The 27,279-nt window shown below is 40.4% G+C and overlaps 1 protein-coding gene across 1 annotated transcript in view; it reads right to left on the bottom strand.

Annotated features, from left to right (window-relative positions):
• LOC145395654 (glutamate receptor-like) overlaps positions 1-27,279 on the bottom strand; it is an 85,144-nt gene that overhangs the window by 5,954 nt on the left and 51,911 nt on the right. Inside the window, exons 7-10 of the mRNA XM_080269220.1 lie at positions 11,080-11,170; positions 5,882-6,158; positions 3,470-3,687; positions 2,352-2,532 (exon numbers count right to left, since the gene is read on the bottom strand). Coding sequence (XP_080125346.1) covers positions 2,352-2,532; positions 3,470-3,687; positions 5,882-6,158; positions 11,080-11,170 — 767 coding nt within the window. The remainder of the gene's footprint in view (positions 1-2,351; positions 2,533-3,469; positions 3,688-5,881; positions 6,159-11,079; positions 11,171-27,279) is intronic.

Below are 27,279 nucleotides of genomic sequence, written 5' to 3'. Positions count from 1 at the left end.
CCCCTCCCTCTCCTAATGCCACACTGCTCTTCGCCTGTCACTCCCTCTGTACCCTCTCTAACTCTCATAATTAACACTCTACCATAAACCTTACCTACAACACTCAACAGACTTATACCCCTAAAGCTAGTACATTCATACTTATCACCCTTGCCTTTATACAACGAGACCACACAAGCACTTGCCCAGTCAATTGGCACCATACCTTTCACAAAGCACACATTCAACAATCTTACTAACCAGTCAACAATGGTCACTCCACCGCTCTTCAGGCATTCAACAGCACACCCATCCATACCTGCAGCTTTCCCTGTTTTCATCACCTTTACTGCCTTCTCCACTTCCTCCTTCGTGATCAAAGAATCATTCAACTCTCCCAACACATTTATTCCTTTCACCCTTCCATCTGCCACAATCTCAGCCACCCTTTCCTCCTCTACATTTAACAATCTTTCAAAATACTCTGCCCATCTCTTCCTTACTGCATCCATCTCAATTAACATCCTTCCATCCTCTGCTTTTACTCGTTCTTCCTTCCCAAACTCTCCCTTTCGCACCCTTTTCACCTCCTTCCAAAACATTTTCTTATTCTGTTGAAAATTTTTTGTAAGCTGCCTACCCCACCCCTCATCTGCTGCCACTTTAGCATCACGCACTGCCCTTCTCGCCCTATTGCTCTTTTCCTTATACCTTTCATATGACATATCATCCTTCCTCTGCAGCCACACTTCATATGCACGTCTCTTCTCAGCCACAGCCATACTTACTTCCTCGCACCACCATTCACTTCCTTTTCTTACACCACCACCCACACTCTCACACCACACACCTCTTCTGCATGCCCCACCACAGCACTCTTAAACAACTGCCATTCCTCCTCCACACTACCATTTTCCTGATCTTTCAGTGCGTTCCACTCATCTTTCAATTTCTCCTGATACTCTATCTTTTTCTCTCGTTTATCCAACTCACTCACTTTCAAAACCTCCCTGCCACACCTAACCCTCCTAGCTCTCACCCATCTCTTACCTACTCTTAACTTTCCCTCCACCGGGTAGTGGTCGGACATACCTCCACCCTCCCCTCTCAGAACTCTCACATCCAACAGTCTTCCTATTACATTCCTAGACACAACCACATAGTCCATCAAAGCTCTATCAACAACCCTTCCACTCTCCTGTCTCACCCATGTATACTTATAAATATCTTTCTTCTCAAACAGCGTATTTCCAATCACCATCTGTCGCTCAACACACATCGCTATCATTCGTTCCCCGTTTTCATTTCTTCCAGGCACACCATGCATACCAACTACACCTTCATCTGCTACATTTCCCACTCTAGCATTCAGATCTCCCATCATTACCACATTCACATTCGCTCCAAAACTCTGCAGACACTCATCAACATCATTCCAGAGAGACTCCCTCTCTTCTCCATCCCTTTCACTACCAGGCCCATATGCACTCACAAACACCCACAACTCACATTCAAATTTCGCTTTCACCCACATCAGTCTCGATGACACCTCCTTCCACTCAATCACACCCTGCTGTACTTCCGGACTCACTAACAAGGCCACACCTTCTCTTGCCCTTCCTCTATCAACACCTGACAATCTTCCATTCACACTTCCAAACATAGACTCACCCTTCCCTTTCATCTTCGTTTCACTCAAAGCTAACACATCCAACTTTCTTCTCACATACATTCTCCCAATCTCCTCCCTTTTAGGCTCAATTGTACTACATCCACGCACATTCATAGACCCAATCTTCAGGGTACGGGGATAACTCCATCCCCCATCCCTTTCTCTGGCCTGTCTCTTTTTAGGAACTAAAAAACGGAGGAGGGGATCCCTAGTCCCCTCACCCCGCCCCTTTTAGTCGCCTTTTACGACACGGAGGGAATACGGTGGCAGTATTCTTCCTAACACAACCTGGCTGCAGAGTAGTAGTACCACCCCATAGTGCGGCCAGATTGTGTCGCCCCCGCCACAGGGGGGCCCGTGAAAGACTGTATCTTAAATTACTGATCAAATTTTATGAAATAGAGGAGTAGGTTTAAGGATGAATAAGAGGAATGACAAAATCTTGAATAAGGGAAATGAAAAGAGTCTCACAACACATCCTTTTTGGAAATGACAGTCACATACAACACAGTACTTATTAATAAACTTAATGTGAACTTTATACCAGCACATTGGTAATTATGAGTCATCATCATTATAATCAGGCCTGATTTGGTGACGAGAATGTGGCAAAATATAGTACCTAAGAGGAGCACTGCTGTCACACAATATTCATAGTCCATCATCAGTAAATAATAATGAACCATTTCCACTGCATTACCTGTGTAAGTGAAATCATTGGCCATCATCGTCTTAATCTGGGTGGCTTCGGTGATGAGGATGTGGTCGCCCTGCCTTACAACTTTGTCTAACTTGGGTACAAACTCTGCTGCGTAAATTGTCTCAAGGCGACCTTTCTTCTGCAGGTCACCCACTTCACGCATAATGCCCTGTTCAGCACCCTGCATATCGGATAGTACCCTACAATAAAGCAATATGTATTCCCTTACGTAAATGTGGCATACTGTAACTACAAAGTAAACAATTTTTACAATTTGACCATGTTAAGTGGGTTAGAGCGCTCCGCTCTGACCGAAGGGTCGGAGGATTGAATCCACCCAAGGGTCTTTGGTAGACATCAGGAAGGACATCCGGTCATAAAATGCTACACGCTCCAGTCCAAAGTCCTCTACTCAGGGGCAACTCCTTAGCCTGTTGGGGATACCTGGCGTAAAACCAAATTATTATTTTATTTTAAGATGAAAATCCTGTTAGAATACAGACAGAGGTCGACATATCTCAAACCCATTCTAGTTCCAGATATGAATATACGAGTCTTTTAAGTCCAAGTCTGCTGGCCGTACCGTTTGTTGATGCAAAACAACTTTTCTCATATTTTAAAAATGAAACAAATGTCCATACTTGAACTCACTCATAGTCACACTCTTAGTCATAGTAGAGGCTACTATGACGAAGGAAGGTATATTTCATTTTCATTTATCTATATATATATATATATATATATTTTTTTTCTTCTGTTGAGTGGCCATATGAGAAATCATAATAATGCTATTTCATTGTGCCATTTGAACGTTAACATGACTTGACAGTATATTCAAAATGACAGTGAGGCAACAAAATAAGTATGCACCAAGGTGGCATCACAACCCATCAGCTAGGTACCACTGCTTTATACTCTGTGCTGCCTATACACCACATAATACTTATGTCTTTTATGCTTTCTACGTATTTTTCTTCAGTTTCCGAGTATTTTAGAGGTATTCATTAAAAAATGCATATATCCAGAGCAGGAAGGATAAAATAATAAATCAGGGTTTAAAAAGTAATGGCTTAAAATTGTAGTCACGAAACTGGATTGGAATATGAAAAAGTATATACCAGAAAAGCATGAGCGTGAGCAGAACCTCTATGTAGTAGAAGAGTGACGGGGTTGTCCACCACATCCCTGAGTGACTGTATTGGCATGGGAATGAATCTAATGGTCAGGAGGGACATGAGGTTGCCGGCGTAGCTCCGCGTGAACACCAGCGTGGCCAGCATCCACACACCCACCAACACACGCTCACACCACAACCACTTACCAGATTCATCTATATCTGCAGGAAGTACATAAATAATTAAAACATCCGAAAGAAGATGATCACCTCACCAAACTAAGATAAAAACATCTCTTGAACTGTCCACTTTGCATTAACTCCTACACCGCGGGCTTGTTTACCAATGACTTGCGTGTGCCACGGGGTTTTTTGGGCTCCGAGAGACTCTCAAAAAATATTTGCCAAAAATCAGTTATTAGTCCTAGAATAATAAAATTACATATGCTTATGGCACATACCTTCAGCTTTCTCCTGGAATGATTGTTGAGCCTTCGTCTGTTACCGTAGGACTTGTGGAGACCTCTGAAGTAGGGTAACGAAGTCTCCACTTTACACTTCCCGACAACCCGTAATATGATTACCACAGCCAGATACAAACACTATAAACACTATTCTACAATTTTCAAGTAGTTTGGGATCTATACTAAAAAAAAAAAACACTGTGAAAGCAATGGAAATTACGAGCGCGTCTGATCATCGCACTGGCACTAGTTACTGGCACTTTTGTCGCACTGGCACTTTTGTTACTCTGTCATTTATTATTCATAAAACCCCTCACACTTTATATTTCTATTACTATATAACACTTATATATATCTACAGTCTTTATCCATAAGTTTCCTTCAGTAGTATTAGTTTATTGTCACTGTAGGGATTCAATTTCTTTCAGTAAAATACGTAGGATTCACTTTCTCGTCCTGTATACTGGCATTGAGAGTGAATGTCACTTTCATCTTCACTCTCATAACTCATAGCATTCAGACATGCTAGAGTGAAACTTTCACTTTCATTACTCCTAGGGTATATACTCGTATTCTTATAATACTACTCATTTACATTTCTATTTACGTTCTCTATTTTATTTACGTTATTTACATTTCTATTTTATTTACACTGTGTTATGCACTGTCACTTGAAATAACTTATAAAACTATTTTCCATTGTTCACGTATATTTACATTCATTACTTTCACTTGCTGTTTACACATTATTTACACATTATTTACAATTCCACTTGCACTGTTTTACTCAATAGAAAGATCGTAGTCACTCTTTTATCAATTGTCAGCCCTTTACCTCTTTCCACACGAGGTTTAGTAGGGGGTAAAGGTCACAGGGCCATTTGCATGGGGGTGAAAAAAGGCCTTGAAGTCAGCAAGAAGAAACAGACGTACCCTCGCTTCGGAAGATGAGAGTAAACTGATAACGGAGGGCCAGCGTGGAGGCCTGCTTAGGGGTTATTCAGAGTTACCAATATTGGTTCTTGAAACAGCTAAGTCTAGCACTGATATGACTGGCAGGAAATCTAGACAATACATTATAAATTTGGTAGTTCCAGGTGAATGTAAATATCACTTAGGCTTCTCCCTTCCCTCCTTACATGTATATTTATTACGAAAATAGATTAGAGGCCTACTTAGGAGATATATATTCAGAGCTACCAATGTTAGATCTTGAAACAGCTTTGTCCAGCACTGATATGATTGGCAGGAAATCTAGACAATACATTATAAATTAGGAAGTTCCAGGTGAATGTAAATATCACTTAGGCTTCTCCCTTCCCTCCTTACATGTATATTTATTACGAAAATAGATTATACGGCATATTTCAAGGGGAAAAAAACAGCGAAAATTAGCGAACGAGTGCACGTGAGGTGTTGTCAGGTGATAATTAGCCAATTCCAGGTGTATGGCACTCTCACTTACCTTATTTCTTTCTTGTATATATTATTTGGTATAAGAATAGGACATAGGGCTTATTTCAATGGATGAAATCAGTGAAAAATTCCAGGGAAGATTTACTTAGTGTGGCACGGCCGGGCAGGCGAGAGGATAGGGTAATGGAGGGGGGGTAGGGAGGGGAGTCAAGAACGGGGAGAAATGGCTAAATTGTCAACAATGGATGGGAGTACAGATGAGATTAGGAGTGCTGACTAGTGTTGGACATTGGCAGTACTGATAGATGATACAAGCCCCCACTTGGAAGCCCGGGTGAATTCAAAATAACAGAATCACAAAAGCGACGCCCCGCAGTATGATCCCTTGCTCCCAAGCGTCACGAAAGTGACGCCCCGCGGTTAAGGGGTTAAACAATATGGGGTTCATATGACAATTTGCTACATTATAGTATAAATCCTCTCCATTAGTAATGACTACATGCGTTTTATTAGTTCATTAATTAACTATAGCTTACCTTGCTGTAAAAGCACACAAATAAAAATGCCTGCAATACTCCGAGTCCTCAAGTCTGCAGAATAGCAAGACTGAATCACCATAATGACAGCCAACACTGCAAGGATCGCCACCCAAACCTCTGGGGCTAAAGGCATCAAGAAGCCCCAGGGATCCACCTCTGGACTGCCTCGACCACTGATTGTCCTGGCATGACTAAAGAGGGCAGGGAATGTGAAGTCCACCACCTCAGCTCGTTGGGCAGTCACACCGAAGGGACCCACAGCCATGTCCACCTCCTGTCAGAATTGAAGACAATAAGTCCTGTTTGTGACTGATTCTAATGGCAAGTGGGTAAACTGAGTAAACACAAGATTTGTTCTCTAAACATTCAGACTAATTAAACTCAGTGTCACAAAGAAAATAACTGTATTTAATCTCGTCCATTGTATTCCAGCATTTAACCACAGTATTATCAATAAAGGTGTAAGAATCCTGCTAGATATAACAAGGCATTAGCATGAATTAAATATTGTCACTATATTCGTGTCCTAAGGCTAGTGAGGACCAGTAACAAACAAGCCAGTGTTGCATTTAGAAGTGTTGAATTGACATAGTAATTAGACCTCAGGAATTGGGTACCAATACGTTGGCTTACACTTTGGCAGGATATGAACCCTAATGCACTATCATACAAGTTGTAGTGGATTAAGGCATTGAAACGATCTATAATAATATCCAGAAACTTTTCTTATTAACTAAGAAAGTGTTTGAAATGCACTGGCTTAACGTAGTGAAAATATAAATTATTTAAACTGTTTTGTGAAGAATTTGGCGTCTTTATATGTATAGAGATTATAAAAAGTTAGGGTGCAACCATTACGTGATAAACAAATTACTCTTAATTAACTCTCAGTACGGTAAGATTCTATTCACCTCAAATGCAACTTTTCAAATCGAATGAGTTTGCTTTTCAACGATGAATAAAATGGGCTTCCTCCAACGCTTATAGTTGATAGACTTTATTTACCTTTCTTTGTATTATTTAATCATGGAAGCAGATATTGATTTTGTTCTAGTATCTTTTTTGGAGACATATGACAACATTTTTGACACAGTGATTTAGTAAATAATTCAGTTCTATTCGAAGCCGAGTCAGATCTCTGGGAAATACCACAACTAACACAATACATGTTGTTACTGTACTGAAAGAGTCAAGTTAAATATCCATGAACCAAATCAATTATAAAGACATGGAGGAGGATGCAATACTCCTGAGGGACGATTTGGGGATGTTTGAGTGAGTACAGTGAGATGAGTACAAGGTTCATGTGAGGTAGAGGCTGTTCCAAGAGTGATGGGTGATAGTCATTATCTGTAAATTAGGTTGTGGCAAGACTACAGAGAATGTATAGATAAGACAGCGAGAAGACTACAGAGGACATTAAAGATGATGATTATTATTATTATTATTATTATTATTATTATTATCATTATTATTATTATTATTTCTACTACTACTACTACTACTACTATTCTTGTCGTTTTTGTTGTTGATGAAGATATGGCCATTAATATTATTGTATTTTCTAGTACCGAATGCGGATATTCACCATAAAATAACACACCTGGAGGAAGATTTTTTTTTAATAGATAATGAATGGGAAAAACAAAGGGAAAAAAATAAGTCCATGTGCCTAAAGGCATCCTCCATTCATAAAATATTTATAACAATTGGATTTGAATTGAAGTGGATTAAACGTTTGTGGGATGCAACTCCCAGGAAGTGAATTCCAGAGAGTAGTAGTTCTGGGGATAAATGAATTTTGATAAGCTGAGGTTCTGCATTGCGGGGGAGAGAGTGTGAATTCATGGGCGCTCCCAGCTGACCGAGTATTTCGGAAGAAAATGTGACGGGGAGGAACAATTGAAGCCAGTTCGTCAGAACACTTACGATAAAAATATCTATAAAATAATGCTAAAGAAGCAACATATCTACGTACTGATAATGGAGGAAGGTCTTGCGCGATGGCAGGATTATTGATTAATCTAATGGCTTTATTTTGAATTTTGTCCAACTGCCTCAATGCAACCGCTCCACATCCACTCCACAGTGGTGAACAGTATTTGATCTGAGAACGCACATGACTTTTGTATATTGTGGCCATCTGCTCGTCAGTGAAGAACTCACGAACTCTGTACATAAGTTCCAATTTTTGGGAAGCATTTTTAGCCAGGGATTTAACATAAGCTGTCCAGCTTAGGTTGGGGTTTATAGTAACATCTAGGATATCAATTGTAGTGGATATGGGAATACTGACATCATTTAAAATTATGTGAGAGTCTGAGGGATTCTTTCTGTTGGAGAAATTAATGTAATTAGTTTTCTGAGCATTAAATGAGACCAGATTTGTTTGTCCCCATTGATTAATTTTAGAATGGTCCTGGTTCAGAGAAACTGCTGCGTTTATTTGGGAATTTATAGTATCATATTGTGTAAAGGTGGTACTAAATGTAAAAGAACTGTGAAGGGTCGAGTCATCAGCATAAGAGTGTATTGGGTTGTGAGTGACAAATAGGAGGTCATTTTTATGTATGAGAAAGAGGGTTGGCGCCAAAACTGATCCCTGAAGGTTGCCAGCATTTATGGCATGAAACTGAGAATAAATACCATCTACCATGACCCCTATTTTTCTCTCATGAAGGTAAGAAGAAATTAGAGGAACCAGTGATGCAAGGCCATAGTGTGACATTTTAGACAATATGGACCGGTGCCATACTCTGTCAAATGCTTTTGGAATATCAAATGCTATTGTGTGTGTTTCACAATGTTGGTCTATTGTTTTGTTAATCTGATGGGTAAGAAGGCAAAGAATGTCTATAGTTGAACGCTCTTGTCTAAATCCATACTGCCGATCATTTCTCAATTTATTGATTTCTAGATGCTTGATTATGTGTTTGGTAATTAACGTATCAAAAACTTTACTGAGAATGGAAGTTATTGCAATTGGTCTATAGTTTGATGGATCAGAAGTTGCCACCTTTTTAGGAACAGGATGGATATTTGCCTCTTTCCAAGAGCTCTGAGCTGAAATAAAATAAATCTTCTCTACGCTTGAGAAACTTGCTTTCTCTCAGCATCAATAAAATATGACATAGCCAAGAAGGGGCTAAAAAGAGGTTTTATAGTTTGCATCCCATGTAAGTATGACACCTTTACTACTTCATCAATAATAAGTCCACCACTGCCATGATGTTTTACTAGTTCAGTTCTTTTTGATAATACAAGGAAGAAGGAACCAAAGGCCAGAAACCCTTAAGACTGTTCCCTCCAAGAAAAAAATAAAAAATAAAAAGATAACAGAGAACCAAATTCAAAATATGTTCATTTCGAGATGCCTGGACACACTGCATTTGGAAGACTGGAGGTCGTAGGCAGTAGGAAATACAGACGTAGGAAGACAGTTTCAGAGTTGACCTGTTGCATATATGAAGGATTATGGAACAGTTAATGTAGACAGTGTACTGCACCGTCACTACACATACTTTCTCCAAAGATGAAATAGTTTGGTGTAGCAGAAACTTACCTAATGTCATTGGCTACACAGTGTGTGTGTGTGTGTGTGTGTGTGTGTGTGTGTGTGTGTGTGTGTGTGTGTGTGTGTTTATTTTGAGTTTGTTGTGTGTACGAGTACCTGAGTGTTTTGTATGTGTGTGATTTGTGTGTGCATGTGCTTTGTGTGTAAGTAATATCATATGTTTGTGTATGTGTGTTTGTATTTGGTGTTTGTGTTTGTACATGTGAGTTTTTGATGGTTACGTTTGTGTGTGCTTGTGTTTTGTCTGCATATGTTTGAGTTTGCTTGTTTGTCTGGTTGTGCATGTTTGTTTTTCTTGTTCGCATTTTTTGTCTGAGTTGTGTTTTTGTGTTTGCGTTTGGTTGTGATTGAGTGTTTGAGTATGCTTTAGTGTTTGGTTAGTAGTTTTTTCTTTTGTTTTTATTATGTATTTAATTTTTTTACGTTTTGTCTTTGTGCGTTTGTTTTCTTTTGTGTTTGTTTTGTTTGTGTTTCTGTTTTGTGTTTTTGTGTGCTGTAGCGTTGAGTTCGTTTGGTGTGTTTTAGTGTTTGTGTGTTTTTGTGTTTGTTTTGTGTGTTTATGTTTTGTGTATTGTTGTTGTATTTGTTTTAGTTTGTGTTGTGTTTGCATTTTGAATTGTGTTTCTTTGCATGTTTCTGCTGATTGTTCATGTTTTTTTGTTTGTGTGTTTTTTTTATTTTTGTGATTGTGTTTAGGTATTTGTTTTTATTTGTTTCTTGTGTTTCTGTGCTTCTGTTTGTGTTTGTTTTGTGTGTTTTTCTTGTGTTTGTGTTTAAAGTGTTTGTTTTCATGCGTTTGTTTGAGCATTTGTTTTTGTGTGTCTGTATTTGTGTTTGTTTTGTGTGTTTCCATGTTTATGTCTTCTGGGTGCTTGCTTTGTGCTATTGTTTTTGGTGTATTTGTGTTTTGTTCATCTGTTTTGTGTTTTAGTGTTTATGTTTGCGTGTATGAATTACGTGCTTTTTTTTAATTATTTTTTTGTTATTAATTCGTGTTTGTTTTGTGTTTTGTGTGTGTTTGTTCTTTGTGTATCTGTGTGTTTGTGTTGTGTGTTTGTTCTTTGTGTATCTGTGTGTTTGTGTTGTGTGTTTGTTCTTTGTGCATCTGTGTGTTTGTGTTGTGTGTTTGTTCCTTGTGTATCTGTGTGTTTGTGTTGTGTGTTTGTTCTTTGTGCATCTGTGTGTTTGTGTTGTGTGTTTGTTCTTTGTGCATCTCTGTGTCTTTGTGTTGTGTGTTTGTTCCTTGTGCATCTCTGTGTCTTTGTGTGCGTTTGTCTTTGTGATTATGTGTGCCTTGTATTTCTATGTTTGTGAGATTGTGTGTTTGTGTTTTTCTGTTATTAGTTGTGAATTGTTTTCTTGTGCTTTTCAGTTTCTTTTTGTGTCCGTCACTGCATTATTCTGTCTTTGTGTTTGTGTGATTGTTTTTGTGTATCTGTGTGTGTGTGTGTGTGTGTGTGTGTGTGTGTGAGAGAGAGAGAGAGAGAGAGAGAGAGAGAGAGAGAGAGAGAGAGAGAGAGAGAGCGTGCATATGTCTGTTTGTGTCTATATTTGTGTGTGTGTGTGTGTGTGTGTGTGTGTGTGTGTGTGTGTGTGTGTGTGTGTGTATTCTCCTCCTCACCTGCCTCGTCATCATGCCAATCATGCCGTTCCAAGACCCATCCTCTTGTTTGACGCCCCACAGAAAGTCAGCAGGTGCAATGTAGGTATATCTGGACAAAGAAAACATTGTAACATGTACATACAGTACACCCAGTTAACCCGCACATGGTCGGAACAACACGAGTATTGGTTCAGCAAACGCTAAGAGATTTTATCAATGCAGTAAGGAAGAGATGGGCAGAGTATTTTAAAAGATTGTTAAATGTAGAGGAGGAAAGGGTGGCTGAGATTGTGGCGGATGGAAGGGTGCAAGGAATAAATGTGTTGGGAGAGTTGAATGATTCCTTGATCACGAAGGAGGAAGTGGAGAAGGCAGTAAAGAAGATGAAAACAGGGAAAACTGCAGGTATGGATGGGTGTGCTGTGGAATTCCTGAAGGGTGATGTGACAATTGTTGACTAGTTAGTGAGATTGTTGAATGCGTGCTTTGTGAAAGGTATGGTGCCAGTTGACTAGGCAAGTGCTTGTGTGGTCCCGTTGTATAAAGGCAAGGGTGATAAGTATGAATGTACTAGCTTTAGGGATATAAGTCTGTTGAGTGTTGTAGGTAAGGTTTATGGTAGAGTGTTAATTATGAGAGTTAGAAAGGGTATAGAGGGAGTGATTGGTGATGAGCAGTGTGACTTTAGGAGAGGGAGGGGATGCGTGGATCATGTGTTTGTTGTGAGTCAAGTGTGTGAAAAGTATTTAGCGAAAGGCAAGTATGTATTTTGGGCATTCATGGATTTAGAGAAAGAGTATGATAGAATTGATAGCGAAGTTTTGTGGACTGTTTTAAGATTGTATGGACTTGATGGTAGGTTACTGAAAGGGGTGAAAAGTTTTTATGTAAATAGTAGAGCGTGTGTAAGAGTAGGAAATACTGTGAGTGATTGGTTTCCTGTGAGAGTGGGGCTGCGACAGGGATGTGTGATGTTGCCTTGGTTGTTCAATATTTATATGGATGGTTTTGTAGGGGAGGTGAATATAAGAGTTTTAGGTGGAGGTCTGAGTCTGGTGAATGTTGATTGTAGAGAGTGGAATCTGAAGCAGCTGCTGTTTGCAGATGATACTGCACTGGTGGATGATTCAGAGGAGAGCTTGAGACAGTTGGTGAGGAGTTTGGAAGGGTGTGTGAAATGAGGAAATTGAAAGTAAATGAGAATAAGAGTAAAGTGATGAACTGTACGAGTTTGGTAGATGGTACGAGGACGAATATAGTTTTGAATGGTGAGTTGCTTCAGGAGGTAGAGTGTTTTAAGTATTTAGTGTCACATGTTGCTGTGGATGGAAGAATAGATGCAGAAGTGAAGATTAGAATGAATGAAGTAGGAAAAGTGCTGGGAGGAATGAAAAAAGTGTTTGGATGTCATTCGCTTAGAATGGATGTAAAGAGAAGGCTGTATGAGGGTGTTGTGGTACTGACTGAGTTATATGGGGCTGAAATATGGAATATGGGTATACCAGAGAGGAAAAGTTTGAATGTAATGGAGATGACGTGTCTGAGAAATATGTGTGCAGTGACGCATATGGATCGAGTGAGAAATGATGAAGTGCGAAGGAGAACTGGAGTTGCTCGGGAGATGGCTGGTAGAGTCGAGCAGAGGGTGTTGCGATGGTTTGGGCATATGGAGAGAATAGATAATGAGCAACTGGTGAAAAAGATAACTAGATCTGATGTGAGAGGTGTAAGGCTGAGAGGAAGACCACGAATAGGATGGATGGACAGTGTGAAGATAGCATTGGATGCGAGAGGGATGTCTGTTGAGCAAGGAAGAGTGGCTGTGTGTGACAGAAATGAATAGAGATAAATTGTGAATGAATAAATGATTACGCAGCCCTGGGGGGGTATTCTCCCGCATTTGGTCTGATCAGCTAATCAGGTCAGGTGCCAGTAATGGGATGGGTCTATTATGATGTGGCAGGGGTAAACCAGCTCTGCTGTTGGGCTCTGCTGCGGCTGTCACTGATTGCACTGCGCAGTTGATCGTTGAGCGGTGTGGTGTGGTGAGGATCTGTCCGTTCTCCCCTTTGGGGCTAAGATGCGAATGAATGTGTTTGAATGGATGAGTAAATGGGGAGTGTGTCGTCCTGTCTCGGCTACCTCCCTTTCCTGGGGGGAGCAGCTTAGATAAATAGATAGATATAGATAGAATTTGAGTACAAGAATCTGAAAGTGATAGTACTGTTGTCAGTAATACTCAAAATATTAAATGTTTTGTCACATTCCATGATGCATCATCTAACAATACTAAATGTATGCCTGTAAGAGAAGTAGGTCTGAGAACTCGTTCAGTTAATTTGCCTACATTTTCTAGTATGCAAAATTTTACATTTTTACCATTTTCTCCTAAGAATTTGTAAAACTGTCGAATTAGACGTTAGTTTTAAGCATATTTCGTGTGGTTCTGTTTTTCCTTTATGTTTTCTATAAACTGTGGGAAGATTAATTATGTTTTTAGCCAGTCATATTCTTTGTTCTGTATTTCCTGCATGTTAACCACTTGAGCAAGATGGTTTTATTCACTTCTAGAGAGACTTTTTTAATGGCAGGGGCTATAATTATACCTTAGAATCACCTTGATCCTGGGAATGATCGCCTAAATACAGTATTATTGTAATTAGGTAACAAGAATATATAAAAGCAGGACGTCCTCGGACTGAAGGTTAAAGTCCCTCGCACACCCAAAAATGTCACGTTTCAGCTACTCAGTCCCACCCACTGTTGTGGTATGCATGACGTGTCACATTCAGGACAGGTGTGGTGGTATATCAGGCACGGGGTTCGATCTCTAATTCTTCAACTTAATTACCAGATATTGATATGAAGGTATGCAATATGGAGTTGCTTTGCAGGATCTGCAAACCCAAGAAAAACATAAATAAAGTTATATTTACAAAATATTTATAAGAACACGACACCATTACATAATATTAAAGGAAATAAGTGGAGGATTCACCTGGTGTGTGTTTCCCAGGTATAAAATGATAGGGCAACAAAGTGAACACTAATATGTTTATGTGGCATACGAATGGGTGTAATGTAAGTACGTCATGTATTGGTAAAGGTAGATTAGGTCTGTCAGTGTTTGCAGGTTGGGTGTGTGTAACGTGGGTATGGGTGCACGTTAAAGGCGTCAGGCATCTCTTCCGGGATTCCCTAAGTTTCAGACAACCAAAATAGGAAAAGAAGTGAAGATGGTGCCGAGAACTGACCGCTGTCACCAGGAGACTGCAGAAGAAGAGGCAACCTGTACAGATCATGGTGAGGGTATACGCAAAGCTGAATCAGGACCTGTATCGAGTCTTTAAAGCCTGAATGCCCATCAGTCCAGTGTGCACAATAATAATTTGACATTGTTCCAGTGTGTCCCGAGGGCACGTCCACACGTGTGCAGGAAAAAGTGTTGGCAACATGTAAACAACACAGTAACACAGTGGTTTCCAACCTGTGGGGTGCGCCCCCCTAGTGGGGCACGAAGGGCTGCCTGGGGGTGGGGTGAAGGCTTGATAAAGAGGGTAATTATATTTGAAAACTATGAATTACGATGGAATTCAGTAATTTCTAAATGTGGAGAAAATAATTCAGATATGAATAAGAAATCAAGTTATATGAATATGTAAACAATTTCAAAGATTAAGAATCTATGATATTTATTGACATGTGCCAACTATGCCAGTAAAATACAGTATTTCAGGAAGGGGGGCACAGGGAACGTGTCATTCAGTGAGGGGGGGAACAGAATTAGAAAAGGTTGTAAACCACTGCAGTAACCAATAAGCTGCAAACATGCTCTGAACACCAGCGTCCACATCATTTCGGCAACATCATGAAGTCTCATCTGCCTCTTATGGAAACATTTATTGCATCACATTGCTGCAAGTAAATTCAAACCTGCAGTGAAACATGTTTGTATAATATCTGTCCAAATACTGTTGCAATTACAGTATGTATCCAAACATGTTGCCTGTTGTGTTAACACATGTTCGAGGATACGTGCAGACGCGCCCTTAGATGAACTGGCTTTGTCAAAAACCTGCCTCTGAGCTTAGTCTGAACATTCAGTTGAATTGCTGATGTGAAGCTTTACCATTTCACGGGTAGCACTAAGCGCAGGTGGTTTTTACTGATAACTTCAAATGAGGAATGGGGAAGGTGACGCTGTCTTCATCTCGGAATGGAAGGTTCAAAAGTTAGACTGCACTCATTCTAGTTATCACGTGTTACAGCTACAGAAATATTGTCTTCCCAGTTGCAAGGACCATCATTGCCACTAGGCGTGACAGTCGGTTGAATTGTCGTCCACAGAGTCAGAAGAGGCAAAATGAAGACACTTCAGAACGTGTCATGACATGAGACCGTGTCTGCTATCCTTGTCTAATCCATTTCCCATTTAGATCATGAAGGAAAGCACTGTTCAGTTGTGAATCGTGCGGACTTGCAAAAATTACTCTCCACAGTCAGGTTATAATTTAAGACTGATGATACATGCATTGAAATACTGCGTGGGAAATATTTTCCCCCAGTGCGAGTATCTGTTCTAGTGGTATTTGTGCTCTCCTTTTGAAACAGTTGTCCCTGTTAAAAGCAGAGAAAAAAAAAATCTTGCGGTTTAATAGCCCAGAGATTTAACTTTAGTTCTTGTGAATAATTCATATCATTAATAAAGCAAATACTACTGCATTTAACCCTTGTGGACAACTATATTGTAAATACACGTAAATACTTAGGAAAATTCCAGTGTCATGACTGCGCCTGAGTTGTAGGATTATGTGTATCCTGACGAGAAAACGGAGGAAGGTCTAACACAACTTTACGTAAATAAAGTGAATATTTGACTTTAGTTTTATTTTAAACTAAAATTAACTTAAGTTGGATTTTCCTTGTAAATTACATGAAGTAATTGACTGTATTGATGTGCCTGTAATTAAATAATATTTGGCATCTCTGAATCTTATGAATGGAAAGAGACTCGCCAATTTTTTCACTCTGTTCCTGAAGCTCATTCGAGCCGCACCGTGTACAAATCGCACCTAAGGACGTTTGGAAATTCCCAGTCAAACCGACCAAGAATTAACTCCCGTCGTCATCTGTTATTTCAACTCTATGTAGCTATGTAACCTTTATGATTTGACCAAGTCGGGGGGATTAGCTAGGATATAAGATAATTATTGGTGACTTACAATATTAATTATACCCAAATTTCCTAAGAGACATGTTTTATTTAAATTCAGTGTTTGTCTTTGTTAGACTAACACTTGTCAGAGAAGAGTGTATAAAATTTTTGTCATTTTGGTGTCCCGAGCGAGGAATACAGATGTGTGCTGAGGCTTTAGGAGAGTTCAATGCTGGATTCGTGGGTTCAACTCTGCACTGTAGTATCAGACCACGAGCTCCGGGCAGAAAAGCTGGTTCCCTATCAAATGCTGAGTGGCTGTGTGCTGTGCAGGATTCGTGGGACAGAAACTGTATTATCCTTTTTGGGGAAAGTCCAAGGCTGTATTAAATTACCATCTGGTTCTGAGCTCAGGGAAATTTAGTTTATTTTAGAAATGATTGTGGGGTTGAAGACATAGCCCAAGGTGTTTAACAACTCAAGGAGGTTTAAATCCAAAACCCCATCCCTACAATCGTCAAAATTTGAAATGATCAAATTTGTTTTTAGAAAATTAAATGCAATAATAGTAAATCAGAAATCAGTCAAAATGTCTATTTCCTTGTTACAGAAGTAATGCAGTGGTAAGGCAGGATGGGTAACGAGAGCCATAAATGACTGTAAGGAATTATTAGATGAAATACTGTACCTATGTCAAGAAAGAAATTAAGCAGTATTATGAACATACTAAAAGACAGACGGACTAAGTATAAAGAAAGCTACACTAACTTAGAAGCAGCAATAATGAAAGAAAATTGTAAAGATCTGTTGGAGTCGGAGGCTACCAAGTATGACAGTAACTTAGAGGAATATATAACAATTGTGAAGCTGTTCAAGTCAAAATTAGCTAATACCACCACAGAAACTCAAGCTGCGGAATTGTTGAGTAAAGCTGCACTACCATAAATTATGTTTCCAGAGTTTGATGGGGAGCAAAATTGGAGATCCTTTTGGGATCAGTTTAAACCCTTAGTCCATGACAGAACAGACCTCTCCAATGTAAGTAAACTCTTCTATCTGTTAGGACAGGTTAAAGGCACACCTTACAAGCTGATAAGGAAATTATCTATTGAAGGAAATATTTATGAGGCGGCCTAGACTATCCTTAGAATTACGATGATAGGGCTCTAATTGACTGAAGGCTCTAATTGACTTACCAATGCCTAACCATGATTTTGAGTCTTTGCAAATTTTTCGGATTGCAGTGAACCGTAATTTAAAAGCTTTAGGTACTTAGGAAGATCTAAAAGCAGCAGATTGGGTGCTTTCTAGAAATGTATCCTTAAAGCTGCTATCTAGAACCAAGGATTCCTTGTATGGAAGGTACCTAAAAGATGATTTCTCCTGTGAGGAGATTGAGGAGAGCTTAATGCAACTATGTAAACATTTGCAAGGAACAGTAAAGCTCGCTGAAAGTAAACAGAAGGCTCAAATATGGAAAAGAACCGCTGAGAAACCTAAGTCGGGGACTGTTAAGCCTGTAACTAAAGAAGAGGTTGGTACTTTTCTTAGTTCCTTAAAAACTGAGGGGAGAGTATGAAAGACAAGGAACAGACAAGGTGATGAAAATAAGGAGGTAAAAACTTCCATGGTAAAGGACAGGAAGGTTTGTGCGTTTTGTTGTAAACAACATTCCAATATATCTTGCTGGTGTTGTCTTGATAACGCTTCTAGAACAGTGAGGCTGCAGGAATTGGGGTTTTGTATGATTTTCAGGAATTCAGGACATACAGCCACGGACTGTGAAAAATTACATTTTTGTTTCAAGTGCAAAAGCGATAATCATCATAGTGCTTTAAGCCCAAGTATGAGTTTCCAAAAACCGCAAGTGTCAATATGACGGTTCCAAAGGCAAATACCCCAGTATCAATGACAGCTGAAGTTCCAGCAGCAGATGTGAAAGTTATGACAGAAAATAGATGTACAGTATATCAGCATGTACTCTTTTTGATACGGGTGCACAGAAAACCTTCATCTCTGCAGACATTGTGGGGAAATTAAAGTTATCTATTATTGGCAAAGTAAATCTAGCCATTACAGGATTTTTTAACTACTAAGGAAACACATCCCTTTTAGTTAGACCTTTAATACAACTTGGCAGATATAAGTGCCATATAACAACAGCTGTACTAGATAAGATGGAAACAAGTACATACTGTGTGTGTGTGTACACATACATACGTACATGCATACACACACACACACACACACACACATATATATATATATATATATATATATATATATATATATATACACATTGTTACGTCCTGGTCCCCACACTGCCACAGGCTCCAACAGAAGTAGTACAGTACAGGAAGGACGTTGCCCAGTGAGTTGTTCTTCCTAAGGTCAGCCTTTCGGTGTGCAGTACACAAGATCAGCTGAGGCGAAAATAAACACTGGCTTCTTAAAGTTCACTGTCTTTATTTTCCAAGTAATTCCACTTTAATGCTCTTCAGTTTCACTGTTCTCATAAGCACTGGAGCTATACACACTTTACTGATTGCCGTTACACTTAATGTTTAATAACACTTCACAGTTAGTACAGTTAATGCTTGCTAAAACTTCACTTATTACACAAGTACTGAAAATAATCTTCACTGACAATAAGTACACTTAATACACTTCACTGTCTTCTCAGTTCCAGTGATATACAAACTTCAATGACCCGTCACTGTTTGCCACTGTTTTCACAAGTACCAAAACTATACAACCTTCACTGACACTGACACTGCACTAAACTCAAACTGAACCAAAACTAACTGCACTTCGCTCAAACTGACTTGACACCCGACTAAACCTGTAATAGTCTCTACACAATCTTATATAAGCTTGCATTACTCTCGAAACTTCTACATTTTACAAGAACAACAGTTGCCAACTCGGATATCAAAACATGTAAAGAATTTTCTTACATTACATAACACTCTAAATCATTTACCATACGAAGTTAAATTACATAATTTAACAAGCAATCACTTAAACAAAACATTATTGAGAAAAAGCACATTAAATTAATGCATAACTTACGAAATAACTATGCTCACAAACAGCAGGCTAACTGGCAACTTTGACTCGTACAGGAACTTACGGTAACAGAAACGTCTCGAAGGTACGAGACTTCCTAACTGGCAAATCTCCCTTCATAACACAACCCCCTCCCTAGTTCTTTTTCGTCCCGACAAAACTATACAGTATATACAAACATAAACCTTAATCCTACTGAAATCTCTAACTATACACAAAATAATCTTTCAACTTATCAGGTTTTCTTCTATGCCGCTTCTGACGATGTCCTTGCTCCTCCATACAAACCACTCCTCCTGGAAGATCTTGGTCCTCTTCTTGACACAGAACACATCACAGGTCTGACACCACTCTTCAACATCCTGACGCATGCCAATCCAGTAGAACTTGAGTCGCAGCGGGCTTAGAATTGTCTTCACTCCCAGGTGCCCACTAGTGATCTGGTTATGGGATTCTTCCAAGATCTCAGGCCTCATCTTTGTCAGAACCACTAGTTGCCAATACTCGTTGACGCCATTGTGTACTGTCACCTCTGCGATCCAGACTTTTACATGGTCAAAAGGGGCAGAAAACAAGCCACTATTGATGACCACTGTGTGCTGGAACGGTCAGGACTCAGATTGATGGAGACTCTCTCCCATTAGCGGCCTCTTCGGTTGCGTTTATTATATTTCAAGTGGTCAAGTTAATAATGGTAGCATGCCAAAATGATGGGGCCAGTCTCCAACTAGGCCAACCCAAGCCCACTTTTTCAGTGTCTCAGTTACACAGAGAGTAGGCCAGCATGCTCTCCAGTACAAATTTCTCTAACTATCTACACCAAACTACATGCACAGTACACACTACACTTCCTATTCAAAATTCAACAAAAATGGCGTCTCTTCATCAAGCCTCGGAGTCTCCAGGGGGGGGGGACTATAAAGGCCCCCACCATCCGCCCCTCTCCCGGTGACGACTCGAGGTGCCTGGAACCACTGTCTGACTCTCTTCATTTCTGCAACATTCGCGGCCTTTCCTCTAACTTTCGCTCTGTTGAGCACCACCTCTCCTCCTCTAAACCTCACCTTCTTTTTCTAACGGAGACTCAGCTGTCTGAGTCAACTGACAGCAAACCCTTTTCTGTATCCTCCTACTTTCTTTATAATCATTTCAAAGCCAAAGGTGGCTGTTGTGTATATATACGCAACGACTTATCTTGCTCTCGTCTTTCTGAACTTGATTCTTCTGAATTCTCTACACTCTGGCTTCGGCTTTCCTGTCATTCTCTAACTAAATATATCTGTGCATTTTACTTATTCCCTAATTCTACTGACTATCAAAAATTCTTCGACTATCTTACTTCTACGATAGAACACATTCTATCCATTTCTCCTTTCTCTGAAATCTCCATTCTAGGAGATTTCAATGTTCACCACCAACTTTGGCTCTCCTCTCCTTTCACGGATCCACCTGGTGAACAAGCCTAAATCTTTTCTATCTTTAATGACCTAGACAGCTTGTACAGCACTCTACCCGTATCCCTGACCGCCTTGGGGAGAGCTCCAACATACTTGACCTCTTCCTCACAACTAATCCTTCTGCTTAATCTGTTAATCTTTTCTCTCCATTGGGCTCCTCCGATCACAACCTTATTATCTTAACCTGTCCTATCACTCCGGTACGGCCTGTGGACCCTCAAGGGAAACGTCGTCTGTGGCATTTCGGAGCTGCGGACTGGGAGGCCCTCAGGCAGTACTTCTTTGATTTTCCCTGGAATGATTATTGCTTCCATGGCCGGGAGCCATCTGAGTGTGCCTTGCGCATTACGGAATCGTGCTAAGTCTGTTCTTCGCTCTACTAAAAATAATTTCATCCATACTAAATGCTCTCAACTCTCCAACTCGAATTCTTCCCGCTCCTTCTGGCACCTTGCCAAAAATCTTTCTAACAACTTTACCTCATCATCCTTCCCTCCTCTTTTCTACTCTGATGGTTCTGTAACTATTTCTTCTGCTGATAAAGCAGATCTCTTCGCACAGACTTTCTCCTCCAATTCCACCTTAGACGATTCCGGTGCTGTTCCTCCATCACTTCCCCCCTCTGACTTCCTCATGGCTGACATTAAAATTTCTTCAGTTGATGTATTTTCTGCCATCACTGGCCTCAGTACTAACAAGGCATATGGGCCTGATGGGGTCCCTCCTGTTGTTCTCAAGAACTGTGCTTCTGTGCTTACACCCTGCCTAGGCAAACTCTTTCGCCTTTGTCTGTCAACTTGTACCTTTCCTTCTTGCTGGAAGTTTGCTCTCATTCAGCCAGTCCCAAAGAAGGGTGACCACTCCCAACCCTCCAACTATCGTCCAATTGCTTTAACGTCCTGTATTTCAAAAGTTTTCGAGTCAATTCTCAATAGGAAAATTTTAAAGCATCTTTCCTATCACAACCTTCTTTCCGATCGTCAGTACGGGTTCCGTCAGGGACGCTCCACTGGCGATCTTCTCGCCTACCTTTCATACTCCTGGTCATCCTCCTTTCTGGACTTTGGCGAAAGCTTTGCCATTGCACTTGACATCTCAAAGGCTTTCGATCGAGTCTGGCATAAATCTTTAATTTCCAAACTGTCCTCCTACGGTTTCTATCCTTCTATCTGTGCCTTCATCGCTAGCTTCCTTTCTGGTCGTTCTATAGCCACTGTTGTAGACGGCCATCGTTCTTCTCCTAGATCTATCAACAGTGGTGTTCCTCAGGGCTCTGTCCTATCACCAACTCTCTTCCTTTTATTCATCAATGATCTTCTAAGCTGTACATCTAACCCTATCCACTCATACGCTGATGACTCCACCCTTCACCTTTCCATTCGGTTCCCGCAACGCCCATCTCAACAGTTACTTCAACAAACAAGGGATAAGGCTATGGCACACCTAATGTCTGACTTGGCTCGTATCTCTGTCTGGGGTAAAAATAATATGGTTGTTTTTAATGCATCTAAGACTCAGTTCTTACACCTATCAACCCGACAAAATCTTCCACAGGTATACCCACTAATGTTTAATAATATTCATCTTAATCCTGCATCATCCTTGAACATGCTTGGGATTTCATTTACTCGGGACTTATCTTGGAAAGATCATATTACATCTCTTGTAAAATCTGCTTCCAAGATATTGGGTGTGCTAAGCCGACTCCGCTCTTTCTTTACCCCTGCACAATTGTTGACTCTATACAGGGGTTTTATCCGCCACTGTGTGGAGTACAACTCTCATGTGTGGGAAGGCTCCCCACATACAGCTCTTCTCAATAGGGTGGGGTCAAAGGCTTTTCGTCTCATTAACTCTCTTCCTCTTACTGACTCCCTTCAACCTTTGTCTCTTCGCCGCACTGTTGCATCTTTATCTCTTTTCTATCGCTACTTTAATGGTCACTGCTCCTCTGAACTGTCTGCTTGCATTCCTCCACCTCTATGACGGGTGCGTAGCACCCGTCTGGCAGCAAACTCTCATCCCTTTTCTGTCCAACTCTCTAATGCAAGAGTTAACCGTTACTCCCAGTCTTTCATTTATGCAACAGGTCAGCTCTGGAACTGTCTCCCTCTGTCTGTATTTCCTGCTGCCGATGATCTCCAGTCTTTCAAATGCAGTGTGACCAGGCATCTCAAAATGATCGGATCTTGAATTTGGCTTTCTTTTGTATTTTGTTTTTCTCTTGGAGGGAACTGTTACTGCGGGCTCATGGCCTTTGGTTCCTTCTTCCTCGCATAAAAAAAAAAAAAAACTTCGCAGTTTCCCAAAATGCTTCTAAGTTGCACATTAATAAGCTACTAGGGAAGCTCTATACCACCAGTTCTCAAGGGTCATACAAACAATAAAGTTCGAGTGGGAGGAAATGTGTATTAACAAGACCAAAAGGTAGAAATCTTCCCCCAGCTACATGCTTTACAGATTAAATCTGAATCAGTTGGCACGTTGTTCAAAGAAAAATATATCTCTATATGGTCCTAATATCAAATCCACAAAACTTAGCTCCTCTGTCCCAGTCCAATGTGTTTCTTCATAATCGTCCCTCTGAGCACAAATTTCACTGGTCCAGTCCTCTGCCACTCCCGACCTTAACTTCCACACTGGGACCTTGACTCACTATTCAGGGACTTCGACCTCCAAGCCAGGATTTGGACTCACTCACTGGTACTTAGACCTCCACACTGGGACCCGCTAGATGTTAATATGTATAATGAATAACTATTCTCTCCAATGCAAGTAATCCCTTCAAATGATCAGGAAGGTCTCATAATAAAGAAACATGAGTTACAACACTCGGCATCTCAAGTAATAAAAGAATGACATATGGCACTACAGACACATAGGTCTGCTCAATATAATACTTATTGTAGGGATAACATAAAAAAAAAGTACTATAACAAATACAGTAAGCATGAATAACTGTAACTCTAACCATGAAAATCATCACTGTATCAATATCATTGTGCCTCACAAAGTAACTATGTGAACATTTACTCACAACATAGCCCAAATAAGTACTGAATTACAAAGTCATTTCAACACAATAATAAATAATTCACAGTCCCAGGGCACCTAATACTTGGCCTACAAAAATCACACATTTATCTGAGGCTCAGACAGAACTAGCTAGCATTCTCTTGCCTCAGTTACACACTAAATAATAATATAAAGTACAGTACACAAAAATATGGGAAATACCTCACTATTCATCTAAAAAATGTAGGGGAGGTGAGTGGGAACACAGGACTCGCTTCTCCAAAGGCTAATGGCGTCACCGTTACACTTCCTGAGGAATGACAACACTTCGATTCTACCCCGAGTCTATTTCTCTATTTCGTCACTATTATCACTCGTGGGATATCACTATTCACGCTTCAACATACCAAACATAATTAATATCAAATTACTTACAGAATTCCTTGGAGGGAGGGGGGAGGATGACGACAGTACCGACCGACTGCCACCTACCAAGGCCGGTGAGCGAGAGAGCCACGCCAAAACTGCGTGGTGCAAGAAGGAGGGGGGGATGACGGCGTATATAATTTAAGATTATTATTATTACAGACTCGTGATAGACTCAGTGTGATGTCTTTCCCTTTACAATCGATTACCTGATAAAAATGACATTCTTTAGTTATAATAATTACTCAGCAACCTCTCTCTCTTTATACCCTTACATCGAAAAACCATAAAAATTATCGTGCTTTACATCACTTTGCGCACGCGTACATTATGCTGGATCACGTGACCAAAGGAACATGTTCCCATCTCACTCGAGTTTTTATATTATAAAGAGACTTAATACTAGTAAATTACAGTAGGAAAAAAAAAGTGACTTAGCAACTAGATAACTTAATCTATGTTCTGGTCACGTCCGCATGGAAACAGCCATGCCTCGGCCACACTCTCTCAATTAACCGAACTTTTGGTCATATAAAATGAACTAGATACAACTCATTATAACTTCCGGGCATTACAATTGGGTGTCTCCCACTGACGCTCCAGTAGTCCGTTGCAATGAAGAAGTTCCCACTGACACCAGCAGCTCCCGGTTGCAGGGCCCAACCTGGAAACTTTTCCCCATGATGGTCACACTGCACTCCGCTGCAGCCACTCCAGCACCAGTTGCAAGTCTGCACCCTCCATCTGCATCCTCCCCAGGTCTTCTCCGTCCGTCGCCGGCCCCATTACTACGGTACAGCTGCATTTCTTCCTACGATTCCCATTCCTACTACACTCCCTGCAGTCTGTTTCTCTGTCTTCTCGCACACTATTCATCAAGGTTCTCCTGCATTTCTTCGGTGGTGGTTCTTCTGCAGCCTTCTTCTTATCATCCCAACCATTCTGATCCGCAAGTAACTCAAACCGTGCAGGGTAAGCTTCCCAAGATACTCTACCATCACTTTGTTGAGGTTTCTCTTTAACTGGACTCCCATTATAGCCATGCACTTCACTGGTTTGGGGCCTAAAAACTGGGGCATCATAATTAAGGTCAGGACTTAAATCTCCTGCATTCTCATTATTTAACCCTATAATGCCATCTTTAGATGCTTGGGATCTGTCAAGATTCACCATACACTGTCCATTCCTTTCATATGCTCTCTGTACACCAACCTGAGGCCCAACAGTGCGATATTTCTCTACAGCCTCCATATTCTCACTAATTATCTTCTCATGATCGACTGCATGCTTCAGCTGGCTATCTTCATGCTGTCTGCACTCTATCACAGTTCGCTTGCTAATCTTCAGTGGGTAGTCCACATGCTGTTTGCACTCCGTCACTATTTCCTCACTAACTGTCTTCAGCTGTTTGTCTACATGCTGTTTACACTCAGTCACATTATTGCTTACCTCATACTTCTGCTGCTCTAGCTTGGCATCTACTTCCTCTTTAAGCTGTTGCTGTTCTTCCTTCATTTCCCCCATGAATGCATCTGGCTGTCCTTGCATCCTCTGCTGTAATTCCCTCTGTTGCTCCTCTGATTCCTCTTGAAGTTGCTCATATCGTTCTTTTTGTTCTTCACGTTGTGCCTCTAGTACTTCACTATTTGCCTTCAACAGTACACTTCATGCCTGAAATAGTTCTGAGTTCTTTAGTTTGTTCCTGTATTAGTTCTTTGATTTTGTTTCTGAGCTCTTGATTTTGTGTCTGAAATAGCTTCACGATTGTCGCCAGGGAAAATTCCTCCTCCTGTCCAGCTCGAGACCTTGTCTTCACACCTGCTGCTTCCATGTCGAAGGTTAGACTCACTGCAGCACTGAAATAATCCCACTCCTGACACCAGTGTTATGTCCTAGTCCCCACACTGCCACAGGCTCCACCAGCAGTAGTACAGTACAGGAAGGACGTTGCCCAGTGAGTTGTTCTTCCTAAGGTTAGCCTTTCGGTGTGCAGTATACAAGATCAGCTGAGGCGAAAATAAACACTGGCTTCTTCAAGTTCACTGTCTTTATTTTCCAAGTAATTCCTCTTAATGCTTTTCAATTTCACTGTTCTCACAAGCACTGGAGCTATATACACTTTACTGATTGCAGTTACACTTAATGTTTAACAACACTTCACAGTTAGTACAGTTAATGCTTGCTAAAACTTCACTTATTACACAAGTACTGAAAATAATCTTCACTGACAATAAGTACACTTAATACACTTCACTGTCTTCTCAAGTTCCAGTGATATACAAACTTCAATGACCCGTCACTGTTTGCCACTGTTTTCACAAGTACCAAAACTATACAACCTTCACTGACACTGACACTGCACTAAACTCAAACTGAACCAAAACTAGCTGCACTTCACTCAAACTGACTTGACACCCGACTAAACTTGTAATAGTCTCTACACAATCTTATATAAGCTTGCATTACTCTCGAAACTTCTACATTTTACAAGAACAACAGTTGCCAACTTGGATATCAAAACATGTAAAGAATTTTCTTACATTACATAACACTAAATCATTTACTTAAATTACATAATTTAACAAGCAATCACTTAAATAAAACAGTATTGAGAAAAAGAACATTAAATTAATGCATAACTTATGAAATAACTACGCTCACAAACAGCAGGCTAACTGGTAACTCTGACTCGTACAGGAACTTACGGTACCAGAAACGTCTGGAAGGTACGAGACTACCTAACTGGCAAATCTCTCTTCAAAACAGTATATATATACGGAATGGAAGAAACCTTTGATCACCTACAGAGCTCAGAGATAAGATTGGCTAAACAGAATGTGAAATCAGATGGGTCCCATAAAAATGATAACTGGTTCAGATTACTGTGGAAGATTCCTACATAGGATTTTCAAGAAGAATAAAGTACAGTTGTTCAAGAGTCCAGAAGGTAACCTTATTATGGGTCAGCTGCCTTTCCCAAAGCAAGCCAGAGGAGAGGCCAAATTAGCAGACTCAGTCTCTATCACCCCCATACAGTCATTGATGGTAGCTAGAATAGGTGCCGAAGTAGAACCTACCTGTACACAAATTGTGGGA

Source organism: Coenobita brevimanus, chromosome 32, assembly GCF_032717465.1.
Source record: "Coenobita brevimanus isolate Jiangsu-jjx chromosome 32, ASM3271746v2, whole genome shotgun sequence".
Taxonomy (NCBI): domain Eukaryota; kingdom Metazoa; phylum Arthropoda; class Malacostraca; order Decapoda; family Coenobitidae; genus Coenobita; species Coenobita brevimanus.
Note: the sequence above shows the minus strand (reverse complement) of the source record. Positions and strands in the feature narration are given on the sequence as shown.